Source organism: Varanus komodoensis, unplaced genomic scaffold, assembly GCF_004798865.1.
Source record: "Varanus komodoensis strain SLA01 unplaced genomic scaffold, ASM479886v1 scaffold9, whole genome shotgun sequence".
Lineage (NCBI taxonomy): Eukaryota > Metazoa > Chordata > Lepidosauria > Squamata > Varanidae > Varanus > Varanus komodoensis.
Window position 1 is genome coordinate 26,856,493 of NW_025336598.1, and position 27,097 is coordinate 26,883,589.

Below are 27,097 nucleotides of genomic sequence, written 5' to 3' on the forward strand. Positions count from 1 at the left end.
CTAGATTCTAGGAACAGATTACTTTATGGGGGGAAAGAAGCCAATGCCTTGATCAGAACTGCCACCTTGCATCTACAAGCACTTCTTTCTTGAAGGAACCTAGCTGTGCACATTCCACGGTGCCCTCATTGAAATAAATAGTGACCTTGAGAGGCATGGAAGCAAATGTGTATTCCACTGCAGGTGACATAAATGTGCAGGAGCTCTGCAAAAGAAACAAAGCTTTCTAAAAGAAGTTTTTATTATCAAAACTACATTTTTGTACATAAGCGCTTCAGAGATCAATGGGTCTATTTATGACACACCTTATGAAAACATAAGCATCATTACAGTACATTGCTACGTGTAAAAAGCCTGCACAAAATCTTAATGGCAAATAGGATGCTAAACCAGGTATTTCGTGTAGGACTGAGGAATGCTTGCAAAACGCCAGAAAAGCAGGATATACATTAGATTTATATAATGGTTCAACAGATTTGGAGGCAAAGCAAAATAGCCGGGAATGCCTCCCCCACCCACCGCTCAAATACACCTTCTAAAAGTAACCCTACCCTTCAGCCCGGCAGCCATGTGTGCTTCACAATGGAACTCACACTGAGTTACACAAACGTGCTAGCTACCCGAAGATGCCTTGGTTTGCAACAACGCAAGAATCCTCCGGTATTTCGTTTTTTTTTTGTATACAACATTTGGCATTTGCCACCATTCAAGCAAATGCTACAGCACTTTCTTTTCCACCTCCTTAAGTCACGCAGCCACTGATCCCTAAGGCAGAGTGTTTCCATTTCAAGCAAATGGAAAGACAAGTCAGCACAATTGCTCAAGGCCGATTACATTACTGAAAACAGTTCCCTGATGTTTGACAACATGCCTCCATGTCCTATTCACTAATACGCTTGGAAACACGATAGGCTTCCTGCCGGAGGGCAAGCTCCTTGATCCGGCAAGTCTATGCTGCAGCTGACGAACCTGAACTATCTGTGGTGAAGCGGCAACCATGAACAAGGTCACATGTGCCACCACAGACCTGTTCCTGGCCACATGGGCCACATACACTGATGTGGGAGCAACTGTTGGTGGGGCAGGGGAAAGAGGGAGAGCGCCCTGTTGCAGCAGCAGACTTCCACCCGTGTGCAACTGGATTTTACCCTTTGCGAGCACATGGTTTCATTTACGTTTTCTCTGTCAAGCCATAGACATACACTATACTGTGGCTTTAAGAACTTGGAAGAGACCTCAGAAACTTTTCACCATGCATGAACTTAACTTTATAGTCTCAGCTGCTCGTTTTCCTTTTACCTACCATTCTGTGCACTATGATGTATGAAAAACCATCCATGTTTTAAGAAGGACAAAAAACAACTCAGTGCTGTCATGAAAAAGAACCAGAGACTAGACATTTTAGTTTGATTTGAACTGGCTTGACCACTGCCACAATTCCCAATTTAAGAAATGTCAATATTGCTTTCTTGGGGACATGGGGGAAACCTAAATATGTACAGTTTAACTTGTTCTACCACATCAGTCACAGTGCTACCAAGGCATAAAGCAGTGGCTTTCAAGGATCTGTTTGGTTTGTCACTAAATGCACTGCAGGTGCAAAAGAGTTATAATAGAAATCTCAAAGGTAGCCTCTTTTCCCCTTTCCCATGGGGTAAGGGGTAGAATTGGACTGTGAGGAGCAGGTGTGTTCTGGCAGGCTCGGGCAAGTACGATGGTGGCAGAAGCAACACACTTAGCCATGTACATTTGCCAAGTTACACAGAGTCTCACCAAACAAGTCAACAGTGAGACCAAGGAAAGCCTTACAGTAAGCATGCTCTCTCTGCGAGTTACAACCCTTGGGTGAACCCACTACCATCCAAATGAGTTGAACACAGCTGGCATTACACATCAAACACCTGACAGCACCTAAAATAAAACAAGACATGGAGTGCCTGTACTCTACACAATTACAAACTCTCAAATCTGCGGTGTGGCACTACCGTCAAACGCCACAAAGGGATTTTTTCTCCATTAAAATCTATCTATGGTAAGAACAGTCAACAAAAATTGAAACTTCTGATCAGATGGATGATTCACTGTAACATGGATGGTCGCAGAATAGTGCCAGAACTTCATTCTTGCATTTCAAGTTCTTGTTTCAAACTGTAAAATTCATTTATAAAAAAGACAGGGTTATTATTTATCAACTAAAATGAAGACCACCAATAACTTAATGCCATATTGTTACAGACACAGGAAATCTAACCTTTCCAGCTCCTGCTCCCATTACTCCTTCATCTGGACTACCTGGGCTTTCATATGTACATATCCTGCACCCGAACCAATGGTCTATATACCCCTCCCTAACAAAATCAGCTATTTGTTTGAAGGAAGCACAGAACAAAAGATTAAAGTGTACTGCCAACAGAATGTGTATTCACCCTACAATTCCAAGACACGGGAAGAGGGGAGCTTGGGAAAGGAGATAAATGTGTAAGTTACCTTTTCAAGTAGGCGTGCACATTGTCATATCCATGGTACTTGGCCAAGTAAACCAGCACACCTGTAGCACACCGTCCTTCTCTCTGCCTGCAGAAGCTACAGTTGCATATCCCACGGCAAGGTGGACAGAACCAGTTCTAAGGATACATATATATGCATACGTATCAGCACAATGAAATAATGCTACAGCGCCCCACTTCCTCTAATGAGGATTGAGGTGGAATCATCTTACCGGATCCAACAAAGCAGCCCTAACTTCTTCTCCATAGCGATTGCGAAGACAAGGCCCACAGAACTGACCGCGCACTCCAAAACACTCTGGGTTACGGCAGTTTGTCTTGGTGTCTGTGGTTTTCTGGCGACACTGATGACAGGTGGAACCCTACCAAAAATCAACAGTCAAGACTAAGGAAAATCACGCTTGTGCTTGATTTAGAAAGACACTGCACATCCACCTATTTGACACACAGCCTCTGCTATGCAGACCCGCTGATCTATACACAAAGGACGCACCCTGGGGATGAAGCAGGTCCAATATATTTACAGCTTTTGAGGGCAAGGGTGCTTCAGCATCTTGACTTTAAAGGAGGACATGGAATGGCCTACAGAGACGTGAGGATGAAGAGACTACGAGGCACTATGGGTCAAATAAGTCAGCAAGTCCCATGTTTCTACCGTCCTTCATTTGTTCCAATTCCAGCCTCACTTAGCAGCAAAGAACAGCTTGCCTCTCTATTTGAACTGAGAAAATGAACCACAATCTATGGCTTACATTTAAACTGGAAATTAGGAGAAGAATTTGTGCCTGCAAGTGTAGGATTCATTCACATACTTGCATTTCAGAGTTGCACAGTAAATCCAACTGGTCACTATTCACCTACATTAGAGCAAGGCTGGGCCACTTGTGACCCTCCAGATGTTTTGGTCAACATTTCTACCGGCCCTAGCTAGCAGAGGCAATGAGAGAGATGATGGAAGTGAAAGGCCACGAAACCTGGAGGGCCACAGGTCACTCACCGCTGCACGAGAAGGATACCTCCTGCTTGCGTTATACCCAGAGGTGCCATGTATTTGCAGATCCTGTGACTGCCCAGGCAAGTACACGTAAGGGAGAAGATGAAAAACACAATACCCAAACTGGCTATTGTGACTTTTAAGCTTTGATAAGTGTCACGTTGTCCCTGCCTCCCTGCAACAGCTTCTCAAGCTGGAAATAAGGCAAGTGGCAACTTTTAACTGCAAATTAAGGGAAGATATGGATTTGCCTGGCCCCAGCACTAAAAATCCTAAAAGAAGCCTTCTGAAAGATGTTCATGAACAGCAGACTTCATCCTCAGGCTCCCAGTTAGCCATGGATAATCAAAGTGAAAAGCAAAACTCTTCTGATTCAAGATACACACACTTCCCCCGCCCCCCACCACAGCATTAAGCACCATTATCTGGGATAAACAAGTAGATACGTTAATGCACAATAGTCAACTGATGCGAATTCTTACCAGCACACGGTTATACACTTTATCTCTTACAGTCTCACAGATATTGTTCAACTCTTCCTCGGTTATTTCCTCTACTGGACGAATAATATGGGGGAAAGTCATAGGACCACAGCGTTTTCTTCTGGGAGTATCCATTTCATCCTAAAGTTGTTAAAAAAACAAAACCCCAAACACCATCAGTGCTTTTGAAATGAAGCTCGATCACCACCTGCAAAGGCCTGGGTTGCGTATGTGGACATGCCACTGCATTTCCTACACAATAAACAAACACTCTCCATGTGTGCAACTGCTACGATTCCCATATTAATTACAACAAACTATTACAGTTGTGGATACTGCAGGTAGTCAGCTACACATGGACTTCTGGTTAAACACTATTTCATTCGCACGGTCCATGGACAAGCCCAAGGACCTATGCAGAAAATATTATCACCACCAGAGTACTTAAGAACTATCCCTACTATTCTCAACTCAGAGGATCCCTCTCTCTCAAACACAGTTTGGAGGGTTCCATTCCAACAAAAGAAACCTCAGTCTTACTTGTTTGGTTAATTATGACCTACATTACTATTTTCATGTGAAGAGCTAGTCTTTAACCTGTATTTTAAACCACCCAAACTAAGTTTCTATTTTAGATGCTTCCACCAATTAAAACACTTAATTAGAATAACATCACCAACACAAACCTCAGAGAATTCACTGGATGTTTTCCTTCTCACCAAGATGTAAGGATCTTCCTCCTCCTCATCTGGTAGGGGACTTGGGGGGCCTTCAATCAGAGACCTGGATCTTGTGTGAGGCCTAGAACTTCTTTCTGGATTCCTTCTTAGAGCACTTCTGGGAAATGACTTTCTTGGGGACCGCCGTGGTTTCTAGGGTGTAGGCAAAGATGATCCAAACAAAGAATTACAATTTACACTTTCTATTGGTTACAGTCCTGTGTACTTTAACAGTTCGTTACTATACAATTATTGGCAGTAAGTTCTATGATGCTGAGGCTTACCTCCAGTGCCAAGGGCTATAGCCAAAGGCTCAACTGAGATAGTTTGACAAACCATAGTCTAGTCTACTCAACATACAGAACACACATGATTTGGAGTAGTTTTCCTGCTATCATTTTTCATCTCTTCAGTGCTCACTTAACAATGCAACTGCCTCTGAAATATTTGAAGTTCAACTTCAAATAATTGAAGTTTCCGTAGTTCATCAACTTGGACAATAGACTAAACCAGCCTTCCCCAACCTTGTGCCTTCCAGATACATTTGGACTGCAACACCCAGAATTCCCAGGCAATTTGGCAGTTGCAGCCCAAATGCCTCTGAAGGCCACCAGGTTGGGGAAGGCCGCACTAAACCATAGTTAAGCTTCTTTCACAATTATGTGACACAAACTAGCAGGCTAATTTTCATCCATGAAGACTGAAGTCTAAGCAAAATGCAACTGAACACAGACACAAATGGCGCTCAGTCAGCTGGCAGCATTCTGCAGAGTTTTCAGTTGGCTGACCAACAAATGGTTGCAATGTATGAAGGTGCTATGATGCCAACAGCATCACAGCTGGTCAACCAAAAAGGCCTCCCTCTGCCTGAGCTTTTCAGATCATCTGGAAGGCCAGGCAGGCTGAAGGGCCTAGGCAAGCCAAGCTAGGTGAAGCAACAGATGAAGAGTCAGTTTAGAAGTTAAGAAAGTGCAGACCAAAATTTGCCATAGGGGGCAGGGATCCTAGGTAAGGAGAACTGATGAAGAACTATGCACAACAGAGGAGAGGAGGCTAGGGCTGGGGAGGGCCCGAGCTGGTTCGGCATCTACTGGTAGACCTCTGGATGCTTGGCAGTAAATCGGCAAGAGTTAGGGGCACCACAATGGAGAAGACCCTCTCTGCTTAGCTTCCTCTGCAGGGGTACCCAGAAGATGACCTCAAAATATGATCTAGTGGCCTGAACAGGTACATACAAGAGGTCACATTTCCTTAGATACTCTGGCCCTAAGCCACGTAAGGCTTTAAAGATCAACAGGCTTTGAATTTGGTTCAAAAGCAGACTGGGAGCTACTGCTACTGCACCTGAGAAAGGACCGGCGTCGCACAATTCCACCAACCCATCCTGGTCAGTAACCCAGCTGCTCTGTTTGGAATTAAGTGAAAGCTTCGGACGTTCCTGAGCCACTTCAGAGGTCGTCTCTCCAGCGATAGTCTGCAGTCACCAAACCAAGAGGCTGCTAGACTGCACAGCCAGCAACTCCACGGAGGACAGGCTGATCACTGCTCAGCAGGGCAGGTGAACTACGTGCTCACAGTACCTTCATCTTGTGTGGACTGTTTCAGTTTGCTAGCTGTCATCCAGTCTATTGCCCTGCTCAGGCACTGACTCGGGACATCTACAAAGTATTATTTTAATACTTACATGCATGTTTATATATTAAACAGAAGTGCTGAAATGAAAGGTGAAGGGACAAAAACTTTCCCTTCACCTTTCCCTGGATGTGGTTTGTTTGCGAAAGGTCTGGTGACTCTTTTCCTGATACTGACTGCAATTTCCTGGGCTGCACAAACACTTGCAGGCACCTTGTTCTTCAGTTTTTAGTGTATACCCACCTGCCTGGGCCATTGTTTTGCCTTAGAGTCTGGCTGGCGAGTCTCAAAGTTCTAGTAAACAAAGCATATTTCACAAGCCTGAAGTGTGCCCACTCCTGGGCAAAACAAAAGTATCTTGACAGAGACGAAACAGCGGCACAAGAAAGAGGAAGCAGCAGCGGCAGCAAAAAGTAATAAGCTAATTGTGTCAAAGTTGCACCCACACTGAAAGAAAAAGCCTAGTATTTCAGTTGACACTATTTCCATATCCACTCAAAAGGGATATATATTTCACCACTACAGGCATTAGGATAATGAGGACTGAAACAAAATCAAAACCTGCAGAGATTTACTATTATGGTCAAATAGGCACTTCTCATTTCTAACTCAAGATTCAAATTTATTTTGCACGCATAAGCTAAAAAATCCAGATTTGAAATTTGAGGCCAAGGCTAATTTTTGCTGTGTTAGTGAGCAAGCGTGTGTTTAAAATATACAACTGAACAGGACCTTGCTTTATTTATTTTAGATAAGGAAGCTTTCAAGTGAACACAGAAGTTTTAGAGAATGACAAATCAAACAGTAGGCAGAGCAGGTGGCAAGGGTTTTATTATACTGTAAATTTTAATTTATTTAGCTTATCAAGATCACTTGCCACAGGGCTTAAAAATCTCAACAACTGAATTGTACTAAGTAAATAACTATGACTCACAGTAGCAGGGGTTGCCAGTGGAGTTTTCCTAGTAAAAATTCCAGGGACATTTTTTAATTCCGCCATTAGTTTAGCAAGCTGTAAAACAAAAGTAGAAACAAATAGCAGAATCCCAGGAAGTCTATGATATTGCATAATTTCAGTAAAGCACTAATTAAGAAATATATTCATTTTCAAAATCAACACAAACGCTTTATTAAAAGTCACTCTCCTAAAGAAATATCCACCAATTCCAGTAATTTATGAGGATCCCAGTAATTCTCATGACTACAGAATCAAGTGTAAATGTGGAACAGGACCGTTCTTATTCGGGACTTAGCATTCCTGAGACAATACCTGATTAAGGCCAGCCTGAAACTGATTATTCAGAAAGGTTCCTCAGTTTAAGGGACCTTTAAAATAGGCAAGATGGGCGATACTGAAGTATTTGATACACAACATAGCACTGTTACAGCAGATGTCCAGATGCACAGGGATAGGTTCCATGCCCTCCAGTGGATACCTGAAGCCATAAATAGGAGCAAACACTACACTGCACATGCTGCACATACCTGTGATAAGGTTTGATTTATAAAACTAGGCACAAGAAGACACTGCGCTACAAGCCTAGAAAGCACCAGCTGCATCAGCAGGGCTGGCAACCCGCCTGCTACCCTGCTGCTTCCAGATCTCCACCTACCAGCTCATCCCTCCTCTCTCCTGTCCCCAACAACAGGCCTCCTCCTGGGTGCTGGTCCCCCACCGGCCCGCGAGGGAGCCGCTCCTCCAGCTCCCTCAGCCCTACCACCCCATCCAACGCGTGTACGAGACCATGCAAGATCATCGGACTCCAGTCAGGCAGCAAGAACGCGGCTGCTGAGCCAGCAGATGTGGTGGTTCTGCTGTAGATTGTAATTTTAGAACTTCATAAGTTGTCTTGTACTTGTTAGTACAGCTGTAAGCTTCATGCTTGAGAATATTCCTTTATACTTACCATGGCCTTATTCTCCTTTATATTTAAAGCTCTTTTCTCTAAGAATTTGGGACCTCTTTCTTCATCAGAGTCTGAATCCACATCTAGTTCAGAGGAAGATTTGGGGGCTGAAATGATTTCACTCTTTCCCCTTTTAGACCTTCGAAGTGGGAACTTCATAGCAACTTTAAGAGGAACAGAGCGTTTCTGTGACCTCTTTGGCAAACAATTATCTTCATCATTGCTCATATCATTTTCCTCAGAGTCTGTCTCCAGTTTCTATTCAAAAGCAAAAAATTGAGTTATGAAATCCAGTCTCTGCTGCCAATAGGATGCACAATTCCAATTTTTCCAGTCTATTCCAGTTTCCTACTGCACAGCTTGCCTTAGGGAACAATTCTATGCACATCTGGAAAGAAAGAAGTCCTCCAATAGCCAGCGTTCTTGAACCAGTACCTAGTTAAGGCTGGCCTGAAACAGAATGCTGGAGGTTGTAGGACGCTTCTTTTATTCTAAGGTGGGTGGGATTGTGCCCTCAAATGGACATTTATATTTCAAGTACATATCCTATCTCTGTTTTCTTGGTTACCTTCTTTTGCCCTTCTTCAGCTTCAAAGCCAAAGGTATTTATTTGGGAAGAGCCAAAACATACTGTACTGAATCAAACAACTGGATTCTAGCAACCAGACCCCATGCTGTTCCCTCACAGGCCTCCCTGGAACCATCACCAATGCCAGAGAGCCAAACTGCATTTCCAAAGAGTTATCTGGGACCACATTCCAGTGACAGGCAGCCCTTCTGAATGCAAAATGCAAAGGCTGATTTGTATTTTGTTATTTATAAAAATACAAAGCACTTTTACTGCCAGTCTGCAAGCTTTCAAAGAGTATTTCAAGTTTTCCAAAAAGGAAAAAATGTATAAAAGCAGGGAAATCACAAAACCATCAGCCAAAGGGGATGTGGCAGTTGGGGAACCACCAGGGGCAGCACTGAGGAAACACCTGCGGAGGAAACCGAACTTTTTCAGTTAGGCCCGTACTTGAAGAAATAGCAGAGGGAAAGAAAAAGAAATAAACCTAGAAGTGGTGCCCAATAAACCTCAAAGCCAAACTTCAGGGGAAAGAAATAACCAGACATATGACCTTGCCCAACCTGGTATCTGTCAGATATTTAAGACTACAGCTTCCAGCATTCCTGACCACTGGCCATGCTGGCTGGAAATGACGGGCGCTGAAGTCCAACAAGTATCCAGAAAATAACAGGCTGCAAAAGTCTGTCTTCTGCTTTTAAAGAAAAGACACAGTCTCTTGAATTGGTGAGCACCAGGGTTGCAGTATGGAAACCAAGTAAGGTGAAGACGGACAGCAGCAATCGCTCACAAGGAGCCAGTCACATGTGAATATATGGCTTTGGAATTCCAGGCTTTGGTGGGCTTTTTGCCCACTCCAGGATCAAGGGAAGCGGGTGCCAGTCTATGTGGGTGGATCATGATGCTGGAGGAGCCACAACTGGTGATACGCTGCCTACTTTGCATGCAGAAGTACGCACTGTGCTTGCAGCCTTACCTTACTTTGCAGGTAAGGCCGCAAATGCACCTGCCTGCAGCCTTGGAAAGCTGCTGCTTGCTAGTCAGTGTCACGACCACTGGGCTGCATCAACCTAACACTCAAGGCACTCTAAGGCAGCTTTCTATGTCCCTGTGAATATTCTTGTATCAACATGTACATTCAGTTTCACAGTGATTAGCAAGGTAAACTGTACTACTCACTAGTGCCTCCTGAATCTCACTTCTTGAAAAGCCACAGAATGACTCATTATCTGAATCTTCATTAAAAATTTTAGCCATTCTTTCTGCAACTTCTGGCCTTAAGCTTGGTTTCTTAAAAACAAAACAAAAAACAAATATACTAGCTCTTTCAATTCTTTCTTTCTCTCTCTCTCGCTCTCTCTCTGTGTCTCCTTCTTTTTAAAAGAGAGAACCTATTTTCCATAAACTGCTCAGAGAGCAAATCACATTTTACAAGTGCACTACAAGAGAATAGCTTTTGTAACAAAGAAAAATGGTTCAGGGGGTTTACAAATGGCTTCAGAGCTGTTATGGCAAATCATCAGGCATGTTAGGTTAGGCGACATTTCAAAAGGATAGAATAAGTGGCTAATCTACCTCCAACAATTACTACCTAGAAGCACAAGGGAAAAAGTGAAATGAAATTACAGTACATACCGTATATTCATAACTGCTGTATAGAAATGTAAGCAAAGCATTTTAATCGCATATGGGGCATTTTTCAGCATCGCACGTTCAATTCTGTTTATTCTTACGCTTTTTACTTACCGTGTTTGCAAAATTATCAGAGCCAAAACTGTCACAGCTGTCATCAGAGGATGAAGAGGTTTCCATAGGAATCAGTTTGGTATTGCGGAATGCTGTGGACTTCCGTCCTGTAAGGTCACTCTGCAAAACGGATGATGGCAGTTCAATTAGTGACTATAACAAGGTAGGTTCTCTGACATGACCTCATGAAGCTCAGATACAAAGAGTTGCTACATATTCCTTTGGCATGGACATCGTCAAATGGATATGAATTTTTTGTTTGTGTCACACTGACACACACGAGCGAAACAGGTAAGCAGTATTTGTTAAGCAGTGGGCCCTGTCGCGATACTCATTTACAAAGCAACAGCAATCTTAAGAGACATGAATTTAAACGTTATAGGAGTTCAATACTCCACAGTCTAGATTAATACAAAAATATTGGTTAAGATTTACATGTCTGAAACTTAAAAATATCCATCAAAACAATGTCAGAGCAACGTTTTCTAAAAGCACCTATTTTCTAATGCAATTCAAGTACGGCTTTCCTTGTTACATTTGCCCAGTGGACAGTTCACATGACCATGTAGGCCACAGCTTCAAGGTTTCTTCACAGTCAAGCTTCCAATTATTTCCAACTACTTTAAGCCTTTGCTCAGCCAGTGACTAGTCAAAAGCCAAATTTATCTTCCAGATACACAATCACTTCAGCACAGATAAAAAGAAAAGTTCTCTGAACTGGTTCTTACTGCAATTTAGGACAAAAGGTCTTATCTGTTGGCCAAAAACAAAAGAGCCACTAAACTGACCAGTAAGAGATGCTAAGAGAGTTATCCATGCAAATCCCCTGCCTCAAATATCTTTCTATCCATATCAACCCTTCTTTGTGATTGCTTATCTACTCCACCCAGGAACACATGATACATTTCCCCCTCCAGCTGCAGGTAGAATTTCGGTTGCAATTTTGTATACCAGGAAGGAGGAACTCCAATTCCTATCACTCCTAGTTGGCCTGGACTGTGGAGAGGGATAAGACTAGTAGTTCATCAACACAGCAGAGATGTAGATCCTCACCCATGCTAAACTGTATAGAGCCAAGACATGTTCTTCAGTGCTCTGCAAATGCTCCAAATGTTACTTCCAAATAACGACTAGAAGTGATCGATCCCTGTACACTGGCACAAAAACCAAGGAGAATGGGATGTCATAGGTAAAGTCAGCATCATATACACTGATATATACTGCTCACAGAGGCACTTTACTTCGAGTAAACTTGCACAGGATTGCACTGTAGATCTACAGTCTTTTGAGAATCTGAACCTAAACGAATTCTCAACTTCAGCACAGAATGCCCCCTACAATGCAATCCTATAAATGTCTGGAATGAAAACAAAACTGGAAAAATGTTAAATAACAGACCGCGCACTATTACTTGCTCTTGCAGTAGGTAACATGAACACCCCTTTATTTCCATTTAATCTCTCCAACAAGTGAATAGAACTGGACTGAAATATTTGGCAAAGCAAACAATCCATATGATGTGGAATATTATATTTCACCTTTTTGCCCTTTCAAGGAACTCAAGGCAGCTCACATTAATTCTCTTCTCTCAGTCTTATCCCCATGACACCAACTAGGCTGGGCGGAGAGTCTGTGCCTGACCCAAAATCACCTAACTGGCTTCGTGGCTGAGTGATGACTAGAACTCAGATCTCCCTAGTCTCAGTCTGTGCTGTTAACCGCAACACCACACTGAATACAATCCCCAAGGCCCCAGCCAAGTCATTCCAAAATATTTCAGAAAAGCATCCCGGGTTACTGATTCCCCCATTCATAACAGTCTTCTTCACTCATGCATACCACAATTTAATGGTGCATGGTTATGAGTAGGTACATTTAAAATTAGGGTGCAGGGCAAGAAAACAAAAAGGAAGAAAGCCACTGTGGTGCAGTTGTTAGGGTAAAGAATTAAGATCAAGGCAATCCATGTGCAAACCGCCATTCAAACATGATGCGGACTAGAAGGCCTTGACCAAGTGTGCATTATCACAGCAAGGGGAAGGAACTATGGCGGCTTACTTCCTACCCTACCCCATATATACAAGGGGGATCTGTATCATTACCCCAACAGTATGGCTTAACCATATCCTGCAGAACCAGCAAAAGGGGTTTCCCTGCCGCAGTTAACAAGCCACCCCAAACCCTGGAACAACCCTTGGGTTCTGGATGGCTTAACTGTGGCAACGAGTCATACTTGCTAGTTTCACGCAGCATAGCAAACTGTACCAGCTCAAGCAATTATGACAATCCCCTTTGCTTTTTTTACTTAACCATTTGCCTCTTCTGCTTATTCCCCCCACTGTGATCATGCACACAAAGCAAGCCACTCTCTCAGCCCACCCTACCCCATGACTGGGGGAATAGAGCCATGTATGTACCCCTGTTGATCCCCAAGAAACATTTAAGTCTGTACAAGACAAGTCAGACCTTGGAGGAACTTCACATTGAACCGAAGCAGTCAAGAACAGCACAGGAGGCTTGATGACCTCAGTCAGGACTCAACCTGGCTTTGCCTTGAAATCTGTCATCAACTGGAGAGCTTCATCCTGGGGTATACTGCAGTAATAAAGATGCCAAACCCTACCTGTGAGGACAAGCCCATTTCTTTATCTTAGCAGTGAATAACCCTAACCACAACGGATCCCCATACATGCAAGACATAAACCTAGGTTCAAGGAATCAAAGGGGAAGGGCTTTTAGGCTTAAGAACAAGCCTCCTAAACAAGCCATAACGTGTTTATCACTTAAACTGCAGGAAGAAAGGGATTAACATTTGCACAAGGTGCAGTTCCTGGCTTGTATCCAAGGTTAGTTCTGCTCAGAAGCACAGCCAAGCTAGACTAACAGTGGGCGCAACCTCTCAGCGCTACATATTAAAAGCCACTTACAAGACCATCCTGCCAACAATCCATTGTCCCAACACTGCTCAGGAACGAACAGCGCGCAGCAGCCGTTCCCCAAGCGGCTGGGCAACTATGCGTGCTGCGGGGCCTTCCTCCCAGCAGCCCTCCTCGCCCCATTTGCAAGCCCCAGCTGCCTTCACGCCTTGCCCCAGGAGGCCGCGCCACCCACGCGCTCGGCAGCCGCACGGGCCTCGCGGGCACTCCTGGGAGGGCCGCGCGCTCAAGAGCGGGAAACGCGCGGCCTCCGCCTGGCCTGCTTCCCCGCGGCGCTGCCGAAGCAGCACTCGCTTTCTCCATCTTCGGCGCTCTCCTCGAGAATAAAGAACATGGATAATGCGGCCCAGGAGAGCGCCTCGTGCAGCTCGTTTCTTCGGCCTTTCTTTTAGTCCGTCCGACCTTGGCCAGAAGCTTACGGCGGGAAAGCGATCTTAAATCAGTCTTGGGGAACACAGCACAGCGAAGGGACGAGGCTTTTTTTTTGTGGGGGGGGGGGTTATTTGGCACGGCAGGCTGGAGCACAAACGGCTGCTATCAATCTACAGAGTTAAGGGCTTAAAAATCTCCCTCATCATAGCCCCCCATACACACTGCTGTTTAAAGATTCAGTAATATTTCTGCGAGTTTATTTCTTCCAGTACTGCCCGGCTCCAACTTCAGCATGCATAAGATTATGATTTTAACACCTTGCAGACTTTTAAAAACAAGACTCTGTGGCTAAACTGAAATCTGTTTTGTCTTAAAAGTGAAGCACGGGTTAAAGGCTCGCGTGCATCAACTTCGGCAGCAGACCCAACAATCGGAACTACAATTGGTAGATGCTAAGAAGACAAAAGGCAACAGCACACTCCCCTCCAAGCTACTTCTGTCTTCAATAGTATTTGGTGCCGAAGTTGCGCAATAATGCAATCTTAAAATTGCTTGAGAAAAGCCAAATGAACACAGTGGAAATGCTTCTGAGTGGGACGTGCAATCCAAAGCACGCTCATGGCAGAAAGGCTTTCTTTCCTGCAAGTAAACTTATATGAGATGGCTGGGCATATAAGCGAAGAGCAAAAGTCACATTACTCCAGTTTACGTTTTTAATGCCGCCCCCACTCTTTCAGAATTCATCTCCGCGCTGGACGCAACGCTTCTACTGGCCTTTTTCCCCAGCTGAGTAATCTAAACTAATTCAGAAAATACACTTTTTGTTGCTGTTCGAGGAGTCTCAGCAGTTGTGGCTGTTCTTCCCCCTCCCCACAGCTGCCCAATTCCCCGCATCTTGACTTGAAAGTCACTTCCATTGATTTAAATGCAACTTATTCCTAGGTAAGTAGGGCTCCATTCCCTTGGACTCACTTACCTGCAAACGGAAAGGATCCATGATGATAGCAGAATTGAGATTCGCAGGACGTACCAGCCTTTCTAACCTAGACGTAGAAAGAAGGAATCAACACGCCGCAGACTCGCGCCAAAGCGACTCCGAACTCGCCGGAGGCGGGGATTGGGAGTCGTTTTCCCGCGAAGATGCGGGAGTCCTGGAAGGGGCAGAAAAAAATCTTTCCAGATGATGCTTTTGGCTAACCACCTGGCCTTCAGTAATATAGTCCCCGAGTTATCAGAAAGCCTGGATGCAGGTAAAGTAAAGACGACTGTGGAAACTTGCCGTTTTTTCTGTTAAAATGTTGCAATTAGGGTTGTGGTGCTGCCAGGACCTAACTCAGTGGCGCGAAATAGTAATGAACTATTTGCATAGGAGGAGGGTGAACCGAGGGAGCCTGGACTACAACACGCCTGCGGGAGGAATCCGTCTTTGCGTTACTTTAGGTAACAAAAACCGAGTTAGGTTTTCTAAATTGTAGTGAATCTCTGATTTGTTCATAAATACCAGAGAGAGATACTACACGACTCTTCTAGCAAAACGCAAAAACGTTCGCATAATCGCAAGGAATGGAAGCACTTCATAGATGAATGGGACCTCTAGCAGAAGCTGATTGCTTTTTGATTAAATTGCATTAGGGAGCCTCTCTATCAACGGTGGAGCACCCTATTAAACGAGTTTTAAACTCGTTTTTAATAACTGCATATAGCGCCGTAGTGCAATTTCATAAGCGCAATAAAACATTTCTGAAAGTACAGCCACCTTCTTACACGTACTGCAATGTTAAGCAAGCATATGGTTAGAGTCCAGATGAAACGGAGTCGCCAGTCCTGGAACTTGCCCTAAATGGATGACCAGAAAATCGAGCGCACTGCTTTTAGAGTTGGCATTTTCTCCAGCAGCATGGGATGTTTACCTTTGCAAGGAAGAAAGCACACTGTTGAAACTCTACAGAGTTCAACTGTAGTTGTACGTCAGTACAATGTTCCCCGGGATTGCCGCCAAGATGCAAATACATTTCGAAGTAAAATGCCAGTATTTTACCGCATCAGCCTCGCTTGCTGTATCATTTACTAGCACTGCTTTGGAGACGAGCAAAGGCAGGCCGGGACTGCACGTGTGCGGCACACACAAATGCCACATAATCTGTAACACGAACCAAGAATGATCGGAAAAGCGGAGTCCCAACCAGGCGGAAACACAATAGAATGCGGGGAGTATGTAAACTCTCCGTGCGTTTTATTCCGTGTGAGCGTGCGTCAGGCTGACGTGTAAAAGAATCTCCATTTTCAATAAGCCCTTAATTACATACTTACCTGCATCAGTGGCTTCTCAGAGCGCACGCAAAAGCAAATGAACTGAAAAGGGCTCTCTAGAGACTAGAGCCGGGCTCGCTTCCTTCCTTAAATCCGCTTTAGCTCAGGAATGCTTTTCAACTGGCAGAGAAATGGTTCTTCGCCGTGGGCGCTTTAAGTCGCCAGGAAAAACTTACCGAAACTATTTTCAAAAGGTGGGGAGGGGAATGTCGGAATTAAAATATTTCAGTTAACCAAGGCTAGTTACTGGAACTGCTAACAAACAGCTTGCTCTTAGGAATATCGTGGGAACGATGCAGCCCCTAAAGCGGTCGTACCTTGTTCCACTCATTTTCACTGGAAAGTTTAAGCATGGTAGACATTAAGGGCTGTAACCTAATGTTAGTCCTTCTTGGAGTAGACCAAATGATATGAGTGGGACCTAAGTTAGTTATCTCAGTGGGTCTATTCTAAATAGAGCTATCATTGGATGCAACCCTGTTTAACATAGGAGTGTGTACTTTATGAACTCCAATTGTTGTTATGTGGTGTCAGGTTGCTCAGACGACCCTGTGAATGAAACTCTCCAAAATGTCCTTTCCATGGCAGCCCTGCTCAGCTCTTGTAAAGCCAAGGTTGTGGCTTCCTTTATGGAGTCGATCCGCCTCATATTTGGATGAGTCCCAATGCCTGTTAAGAACTTCAGCACAGCCTCAACTCCAAGTTCCATCTTTATTTGAGAAGAGTTCATTAGCTTTGTTTAGGAAAAGGTCTTTACAACTGTTTTCCTTCAGGGAATCTCTGAGCACATCCCATCTGGTTGGCAGGAAGGGCGACAAATTGCATCTGCACTATCTATAGATGTGTGGTGACATTCAGTTTCTCCTGCCAAGGAACATTTTGTAAACAGCACACCTGTTACTGCACGTGGTTGAAGGTTCTCCAATACATGCTGAATTTTGGATATATTTACCCTGCAGTAGCCTGTTCAGTAGTTAAATCAAAGCCAAGAAAATGTTCTTTGGGTCAAAGCTGGTGCCCTGAAGATGTTTGGGAGTACAGCTCCCAGCATTCCTGATCATTGGCCATGCTGGCTAGGGCAGATAGGAGTTGAAATCCAAAATGTCTGGAGGGCGCAGGTTGGGAGAGAAGCACCAATAGTGCAAGCAAGCTTTGGCGGCAGTGGCAGGCGCGGTGCTGGCATATAGAGGGCTCTGCAGGAAGCCATACCCACTTATCTAGGGGCAAGCCCCGTTGAACTCAATGGGTCTTACTTCTGAGTGGGTATGTACAGGATTGTATACGTACATTTACCTACTTTCGCCCTAGAGATGCAACGGATCCCCTCTCAGAGCGGGCAGATGAGCATGGGAGAATGCACCCTTGGCAATCGCATCAAGGCACCCAAAAGAACCAATAGTATATCAGAGACAGATACCAAATCATAGGCAACCTGGGACTTCCAGCTATCATAACCCCTGACCTTTGTCCATGCTGCCTGAGCTGAAGGGAGTTGTCCAAAAGAACTGGAAGACACTGGGTTGCCTAAGTTGTTTGAAACAAAGTCTGGCTAAGAGGCCAATAAGAAATGTTATAAGAATAATAGAAATGTTATAATAATACTAATACTAATAATAAGGATCTGATAAAAGGCCAGCCAATTGCACTAAGTAGCAAGGTGGCCATGGGCCCTCTTTGGCAGAAGGTAGTCCTTGGCTTAGCCTTGCAGGGCTATCTGATCCGAGTCCACTATCAAGTGTGGTGAGGAGGAGTCAGCCTGGAAGCCGCTCTTTGGCGGTGAGCCCTGCCAGCACATTGAACCAGAACACCTAGCCTACCTTGAGGAGATGTGCTGTCTTCCTATATAAATTATAATTGCTTCTAAATTTGCATCAATGCATAGCAATTAGCATGTGCAAATTTTATGCAAATTTGGTTTCATGTTTTGACCTTATATTGAATGATGCATTTATTTATTACAAACATTTATATCCAGTCCTTCCAACAAGCGCTCAGGATGTCTTACATAATATAAAATTACAATAATACAGTAATAAAACCACAATCATTAAAACAATATAAAACAGGACATCATAAACGAAGGAAAAAAAGAAAAGAGAGGAAAAGAATAGAAAATGCGACTGTGGTGAAGGAAAAAAAATCTTACAACATCTAAAACCCTTGATTATTAAAATGATGGTTGAATGAAAAGGTCTTGACCTGGTGCTGGAAGGAGTATAACATCGGCACCAGGCAGACCTTTCTGGGGAGCGCATTCCATAGTCTGGGCACCACTGCGGGGAAGGGTGTCCTCCTTCATAATTCCTTCATGTGGCCCATACTACTAGGTAAGAAACTGGGAGCTCATCTTCTGTTTGGTTGCTAGTATTTGATAATCTTGTAGAGAGAAGTAAATGCTTTCTATATTCTTCTTGGATGTTGTGAGCTGCCTTGAGTGTCTCACAACTTTTGCATTTTTAAACTAACAAATATTATTGAGATGAAAAATTGCACAAAACCTATAGAGGCCCAAAGTAGAAAATAACAGCCCCTTCATGGATAGAAGTGTGAAAAAGTTAGTATTATAGAATATTGAAAGCACAGCGTTGTGAAGTTTGACAAAGCTACATATCAACGTTGATATATTGTGTTACCTTAGACGTTTAAAATATGTATAAGTGTAGTAAAGCTAAGCATATGTTCTGCTGGTAAAGCTAAGCAAACTGGTGTGGAAGCTACCTGGAAGGGAATCCAGTATAGCTGTTCCAAACTCATCAAGACATGTAATAAAGCTACATATGTAATAAAAATGAAATATAACAAATAGATGAGAATACATATTGCTGTAAAACTTTAATATAAACATAAAGCGAATCAACAGGGGACAGGCTGTCATATGGATCAGCACCAGACTAACCCTGACAGTCAAGCCCCTTCATTGGTTGGTCCATAACCAAATGCTAGCAGGTGAGCAGCTGTTCCAGTCAGAATAAAAGAGGCCAGACAGGAGCCCTGTGAGAGCAGGGCTGCCATGGGGGCCAGATCAGCAGATTCGCCTGAAAATACTTTTGCTGCAGCCACAGACTGTTGCCTGGGATCCCAGCCACCCAGGCTGTCCCCAGAATAATGAATGGTTCCAAGGGGGCTCTTTTTTCCTGCTGCAGTGACTTCAGTGATAAGGGGCTGATGCACTCAATATCTTCCACCCGTCTCTTGGGGCCTGAGGCTGGAGCAATGATCTTCCTCAGAGTTGGTGTTGGGAGGGCAAGGAAGGAAGGAGCAAGGAACTAGCACCTTACAAAGAACCCTGGCAGGGCCACTGGCTCCTCTCCTCGCCTCTCGCCTCGCCTCTCGTCTCCTCTCCTCATAAGCCAATGGAAGGTCCTTAGCTGGCTGGAATTGGCCATCCAGCTGTCTTGGAGGATAGAAGATGTCCCAAATCCTCTGAGTTTGGAGGGTTATGGGAAAGCACACTGATGGCTCCTGAAGTAATTTTGGGAAATGCTGTATCACACAACCCACCCAAGGTGTTTCCAGACAAGGCTTTTGATCATGCTATTGGACCAGCCGTGCTCAGAGATTGATGTGGATCTGGATGTTATGTTCTACCCATAGCCCTGCTGTGTGTTCCTACCACTGCCTCCGTCATTTTATTTAGGAAATCTATTATTCTGTTAAGGGAAATAGATTAAGGAAAATAAGGAAAAATTAAAACATTGCAGCCTGATGCCTTCTAACATATACTAGGAGTCAGTCCTCCACATACAAGCCCCCTCCAGTTATCAGAAACCCAGTCTATCCAGACATATGTATTAATTTGTATGGTATTTTATTGTTTCATTTTTATACATTGCTGTAAACTGCCCAGAGAACGTCAGCTACAGGGCGGTATAGAAATGGGATCACCATCATCCCAGGACAGGGATAGTGTGACCACTGTGGCTTGTGCATTCTGCAGAGAAGCCTCAGGCAACTGTACAATCTAAGCTAACCTCCAGACTGGATTTCCACAATCTGGTTTATGTGATGCTGCCCATAATATAGGCCTGGAAGTTCTAGGTGGTGGGAGTAGCTTATCATCAGCATATTATACCTCTGCCAAGGGAACTGTGCTCCCAGCTTATATATGGTCAGGACAATTTATGGTCTCAGTGCTTGTTTACAAGGTCCCAAACAACTCAGGATCAGGGTACCTAAGAGACCATTTAAGCCCTACTAGCCTGCAGATGCTGCACTCATCAGAAGGTACCTCCATGGTGGTGCCTAAGATAACTGAAGTCTGGTCCATAATGACTTTTAGTATAAGAACGTAAGAAAAGCCCTGCTGGATCAGACCAAAGGCCCATCTAGCCCAGCACTCCGTACACACGGTGGCAAGCCGGCTGCCCAGAGGATCCCTCAAGCAGGATGGGTGCAAGACGCCCACCTGCCCAGCTCCTCAGCACCTGGCGTCTGCAGGCAGGCTACCTCCTGGGGAAGGGGGCAGCACATGGCCAGCAAGGCCAGCAGCCACTGGCAGCCTCCTCCAGCAGGAACCTCTCCAAACCTCTTTTAATGCCATCCAAGTTGGTGGCCATCATCACTTTCTGAAACTCCATGCATTGGACAGGCACTGATGCTTCTGGCATGCTTGCCACCTAGTAGAAACCTGTTTTAGCGAGTTTTCCTAGAATTGTAACTTGTCGTTCTTGTTGTCAGGTTGTTTATTGTCTTCTAAGACTTATGCTGTATTTTATTATGTTTTATACTGTGTAGTTTGTATATTGCTTAGAAATGTCTTTTGAATGCAAGTGAGCAAATAAACAAATAATGCCTTTCAGACTGTTTGAATTAGTGATCTTTTGAGGTATGTTTACTTGAATATGGTAAAACACTGGACAACTCATCTTTATTAGTTTTATCATCATGAAAATGTCCTATGTAACAACAGTTTTTCCAGCAGAATGATTCAGACTGTGTTTTTTTATCTGAACTGTTCATCAGAGAAGGGAAAACTACCTTGTGCATGCAGACACATCACAAATTATAACACTAATCCAGATGTCCTAAGACTCATGCAAAATGCTCGAAGACTTCCTCTTGCTCAGTTACAGAACAAACTGTGTATTTTGTTTATGTAACAAGAATATCAAAATAATTAGGGCAAAGTTCATCATGAGTGGGAGGTTTAAGGAAAAAAAGAATTAAAATGACTATCTTTTGAAGCACAGACTCAATCTTCCTGGGAGTGAATTTACGGAGCACGTTGCTGTTGGAAGGCTGCGGTTTCATTCTTTGCAGCATCAATGGAGTTAGAAAGGAGAATTCTAAGTAGAGCAACATACAGAGGTCATTGTTTTGAGTGATTTCTCACAGGAGGAAAGGGAAGAACAAAGTATGTTTGAGCAACTTCACTTCATTAAATCAGCTCAGCAAGTTGCTGGATAATGGTCAGTGAATGATGGTTTTGATGTCTGCCCATGTAGGGTACCTTACATTGCTGGAAGTGATTGTCAAATATGGCTGAATGCACTAGCCATCGGCCCTGGGAATGGGCTGCAATGAGACCTAAAACAGCAACCTTCTTTTTGGGGGTCCAGGGCATGACCGATACAATATTCCAAATAAGAATTAGTCCAGCAGTGCTGTAAAGCACCAGTTCTGAGAGACACAGGCAAGCTAACCTTTTAGGCTACTAACACTGAACTGAGGAGAGAGCAGGTGAGACCTTTTCTCTAAACAACAAAGCCACCACCACATCTACTTAGAAATTAGGATAATTTTCTGTAACATTTTGTCTGAAATTAAATGAGACAAGCAGCAGTTTGCGTTTGGATTGATGTTCCAGTTTGTAATGTTTTGTAACTGATTAATGGTACATCAGAGTTTGATCGTATTCCAGTCTCCACCTCAAAAAGGGTTAGTGGGGGTGTCAAGATTTTGCTTCAAATTACCCAGTTCATTGATTTCCTGCAAAGGAGCCATTTTGGCAAGATGGTGGTTCAGCATAGGCACTGACCACACTAACAACAACACCCCTATAAATGGGGGAGTGGGGTCTACCACTCCTTCCATATTTAGATTCTTGACAGAAGCAGTAACCGACTCTTGCCTCTGCATGTGCCACGTTGCTAATTAAAAAACATCTACAGAATGCAACACCAGTAAGTTCTATAGGGCTATTTGCTTACCAATGAACATTGCAACACAGCCTTACATATAAAATGAGCCTCTTCCGACCAACAAAACAGCACAAACAACTATAATACGAAATACTGCAACCCGTGCACCCAAGACCCTGGCAACAGCACCAATACACTATATGGCTGCAGAGCTGAGGGGTTCAAGTGTCCTTTTGAGTCCAAACTCAAACAAAATATTCCAAATGTCCTCTTCCACTGGTCTGAGTATCCACAACACAGAAGAATCATCTCCATGCACAGAATCTTCCAAACCTTACGATAAAATGCCAATTCTATTGTATATACATGAATTTATTATGTGGCTTCACCCCTCCAGCACAAACATGTCGGAATTATACCCAGAGCAAGCCAGCAAGGGCCTTAGTGGCAACAGCCCCTCCTGCCTCTTCAGCTTTCCTGCTCTTTTTGATTTGTATTTCTTACAGTCTGGCTCTTTCTTAGTCCCGCCCCTTTGAGCTGTACCAGTATTTCACAGGGGTTACAAAAGCGCCCTCCCATCCAGTCCAATTAAACCTGGAAGACAATGACATGTCAGCACATTGTCCCCACAGCATTGCATTGTTCATCGTTCTTCCGGGGCAGGCTGCCATCAAGGACCAGGTGAGAAGCGAGGCCAAGAGGAACTGGGGGACCACAGGCTTGTGCTAGTGGCATTCCTTCCTCACCTGACAGGAGCACATCTCAAGGACTTGATGGAGAAGGGGCACCTTGGGGTGGTACGTGACTCTCTCTCGCTGCTGTCTGAAAGTCCGGTCGAGGCCTGAACTGGCACTCCACATGCCAGATGAAGCAAGCCTGACTCGTTTTCATGCCAAACTCCACTGGCAGTTACAAAGCCAGAGGCTCTGCCCCAAGGGACCAGCCCCGCTAGTAAAATTGCTTCTTGCATGTGATGCAAAGGCCAGGCATTCAGGGACAAATGAGGTGAGACCACAGAGGTTTGGGATTTCTGTCTCTCTAAACTCTGACAAGCAGAGGGCATGTGGAGGAGTAGGACTAGCTCTGGATGTGGATCAAGTTAGCCCTTTCCACTCGTGCTGTTTTTCATGTGAATTAAGCTCCAATGGTGCTATTTACCTGAAAGCTCACATCTGCTGATCCATTCAGAAGACTGTTCAGTCAGGTGAACACCAGTCTGAAGCGGCCTTTCCACATCAGGGAGCACTGGTATGCCTGGGGATCAGAGGAGGAGTGAGCCCCAGCACCTTAAAACACTTGTATAAAAAGAGGGAAATGATTGTGTGTAGTTTTTTTTAATATCCCATGTGGGTTATTACAATGAGGATGCCTTTGAAAATGGTGTGGAAATGGCTGCTAGTCCAAAATAGGCCTGTTTGTCCAAAGTAGTCTTACAGAGACTGTCCAATGTAATCATTTTGTGCCAATACTTCTTAATCTGCACTGGCTGCCAGTCCATTGCAAGGCCCAGTTCAAACTGCTGGTTTTACTCATACTCCTGAACAGTATATGGCCAGGTTTCCCTGAAGGAGTGCTTCTTCCCATATATACCGCCACAGACAATCGGATCTCTGTGTGAGGCTTCCTGTAAGGAGCACCACCAGGTGGCTACAGGAAGCAGCGTAGTGTACTGCTTAGGATGATGGGCGAGAACTGAGAAGAACCGGGTTCCAGGCCTCGCTCGGCCATGCAGCTCACTGGGTGACTGTGGGCCGTTCACCAATTCTCTGCCTGGTTGTTTTGAGCATAAAATGGAGAGCAGGAGGACCAGGTCAGCCACCCAAGGTTTCTTGCAAAAGGAAAGATGGCATGCTATTTTATTTGTATTTTATTGTAATGGCTGCCCAGACAGCATGCTGCTAATAGGAAGCTCTCAAACAAATTTAATACATAATGATAATAATATAATATAATAAATGGAGTGAGAGGACCTTTTCTGTGTTGGCACCATCTGTGGATACCCTGCAGAGTGGTTCGTCTGATGGCTCTATTGTGGTCTTTACGGTGCCAGGGGAAGACTTTAAAAAATCCTCCCAGGCATTTTGAGAACAAGTTTTAGTGTGTTAGCGCTGTTAGTAATTATGTTGGTAGATTTAATTTGGTTTTATATGCTGAGGTGGCTTTATTCTTTGCGGGTGGTTTTAATCTTATTTTTATTCTGGTCTCTTATTTTTTGTTTAGATGTTTTAATTGTATGTTTTAATGCACATTCCCAAATAACTTTGGCTTTTGGGCAGCTTAAAAGTACAGTACATAAAAATAAATACAATTTCTAATCCTTGAAAGCATGGCAAGCAGCACTTTCTGAAATCCTTCTGAAACTGGAGATAGTTCATGTAAGTCCATTCTATCCCATTTCAAAATTATTGTCTAATTATGAATATAGCAGTTTTCTATTGTGCTATCCATCCCTGTTTCCCTCGTCCACAGATATTGTCTTTTCTTTTGCTCAGTTTTTTGATACCAGTGAAGGAGTATGATTTCTAGCCAATCAGTGTTGTATGATTGTTCCATTTTAATGAGTGATCAAGACTGTCGGCTTCGCCTTTCAGTGTTAATTACTGCATTAACAAAGCCGATATGGACACACGGTGTAGTGTAGATCAAAATCAGGCACAGAATTTAATTGCATACAAAATGGCAAAGGAATCCATTCAGGTATCTGGATAATCAGCAACAGCAAGATGATCCATTTGCAGGATGGCTGCTTCTTCAAAAAAATATTGGTCAGACTCAGCCATACTCAAAACATTCATAATTATCCCTTTTCTTTTCCCCATAATCCAATTATGCTAAGCCATATTTGGAAGCTGCCTGTCCATGGCACTTAAAAAAGGCCAGCTGCAGATTCAGAGTTGACAATCTAGCCTGGTAACGGCCTGGACTTGGGCAAAATGGGCAAAAGTGATAGGAGGCAGGCAGGGGAAGGGCTGGAGGCCGGTATGCATAGCAGTGTGGCTTTTGGAGAGGAGGAATGTGGTAGAAGGACGCAAAGGCAGGCAGATACAAAAGGAAGGGGGAGAGGTGAGAAAGGCAGTGGAGAGGGACAAGAAGGAAGGTGAAGGCATGAGACACCTGCGGAAGAAGGTGAAGCTGGCTGGACAAGAGCCAAGAGTCACCTTAGCTCAAGAGAGAAGGCAAGGCCAGGAGGCGAGTGATGCCGGGGAAAGGTTACTGAAAGGAGATTAGTCCAAAGTGGCTTGAAGTGCTGGGTGTACCAACACTGTTTTATGGATCTGTAGGGCTCCATGGGAGCCATTTTAGTTGAGGATAAAAATGCTGTAGCGTAATGGATGAAATAATTGCAGAAAAAACCTAGCTTTTCTGGGGAAGCAAAAAGGGCTGAGAAGGCTATAATTAGGGGAATAAGGATTATAGCCATATGGGGTGGGGTGGGGGGGAACCTTAATAAATGAACCTGAATTGCATGCAACATGGGTTAATTTCCTCATGGAATTTCTTGCTGCAGGAAAAGCACCATACCTGAACATTTTAGGCACATGTAGCTTCTTGTTACATACAAACCTGGCAAGGTGGATTGTTGGAGGGGCTAACAAGATATCCAAAAAACACAGGCTGTTTGGGGGTTGCTGGTAGTTCATTGACTTCCCCAACTATCCACCCATGCCTCACTCACATGTACCGAGAAGCTATCTCATGCTCCAGCATGCCCAGGATATTCAAAATGGTGGCACTGCTTCAACAAAGCACCCATGGGGAACTTCAGTAGTGGTGGCTTCTCATTCCATCTGAACTGGCACCTGGGACTACAAGTCGGGGACTGAATGGGATAGCAGGGAAACTCGCATTCCTTGTTATTGCTAGGAGCCACCCCTGCTTCCCAGGAAGAAGTGCACCAAAGGAGAAATGGCTCCTTACGTATCACACAAAAAAAAGGACAAAAGAGGATGTGGAGGGGGTGTTATCCAAAGGAACATTTTGCGGCCATTGATTCTGATTTTTCCCCCTCAAGCTGGGCCCACTGGTGCTGCTATGGAGATTTGGTGCTTTCTGGACCAATCAGAAATGAATGGAAAGACTTTTGGAACAGGGCTGGCCAGCAGGGCTCCACTGACCCATCCCAATCCAGAAACAACATCACTGCCCATGTCAGGGCTTTCTATAGGAAGCATTAAATCTTTGCCGTGATGGGTCTTGCTTGTGCAGTGGAACTGGTGGGCAACAGCCCCACTGGATAGTGCCTGGGTTACACCAAAACAAAACGTAGTAATTCATTTTATAGGTGTATGCTGAGAAATAATGACTATAGTTCATATAGAACTGCATCTTGCTACAGTGGGCAAAGCTATGACTAGATAATTTGTGTGTCTGCTTAATCTAATGTTCAGCTGCTCATGGCTGATGGACAACTTCAAGATCCTCTGATCTCCCTTCCCTTGGTCCTTCTTTTTTAAGTCTGGACAGGCCTTCAACACAGAGGAAACCTTGACACAGAAGATGGTCATCTATGGTTTTGTTTTCTATTCTAAGAAGAGAAGGCCAATTTGCAGCATCGAAGTTAATTGTGCCTAGTTTGCCAAACAAAAGATTTTTAAAAGAAAACCGACGCTTAAGCTGTTACCTTTCCTGTTTGTAAGGGACAATCAGGTAAAAGGGTTTTGCAGGGTTCTGAAAAGAATGGGAGCCATCTAACTGGAGCAACAGACTAACATCATCGTGAGCATGTTTGTTTCAGCTGAAAGGACTATTTCATGCAAAGGGACTAACCCTAGTAAATTTGATCAAAATTCCCATTTTAAAAGAATCCTAGCCCAGAAGAATTTCAGTGGAATTTCAGCACATAC

General features: G+C 44.1%; 1 protein-coding gene across 1 annotated transcript; it reads right to left on the reverse strand.

The window, feature by feature from the left end:
* Positions 1–1,405: 1,405 nt before the first annotated feature.
* On the reverse strand, positions 1,406–14,891 carry CDCA7 (cell division cycle associated 7). Its single transcript, XM_044418169.1, has 10 exons — positions 14,840–14,891; positions 10,556–10,675; positions 9,989–10,099; positions 8,242–8,499; positions 7,269–7,346; positions 4,670–4,855; positions 3,984–4,124; positions 2,720–2,869; positions 2,488–2,624; positions 1,406–2,148 (listed from the first exon to the last, which is right to left on the reverse strand). Exons 1-10 carry the CDS (start codon positions 14,858–14,860, stop codon positions 2,118–2,120), a joined length of 1,233 nt encoding a protein of 410 aa, XP_044274104.1. The 5' UTR covers positions 14,861–14,891; the 3' UTR covers positions 1,406–2,117.
* Positions 14,892–27,097: the final 12,206 nt, after the last annotated feature.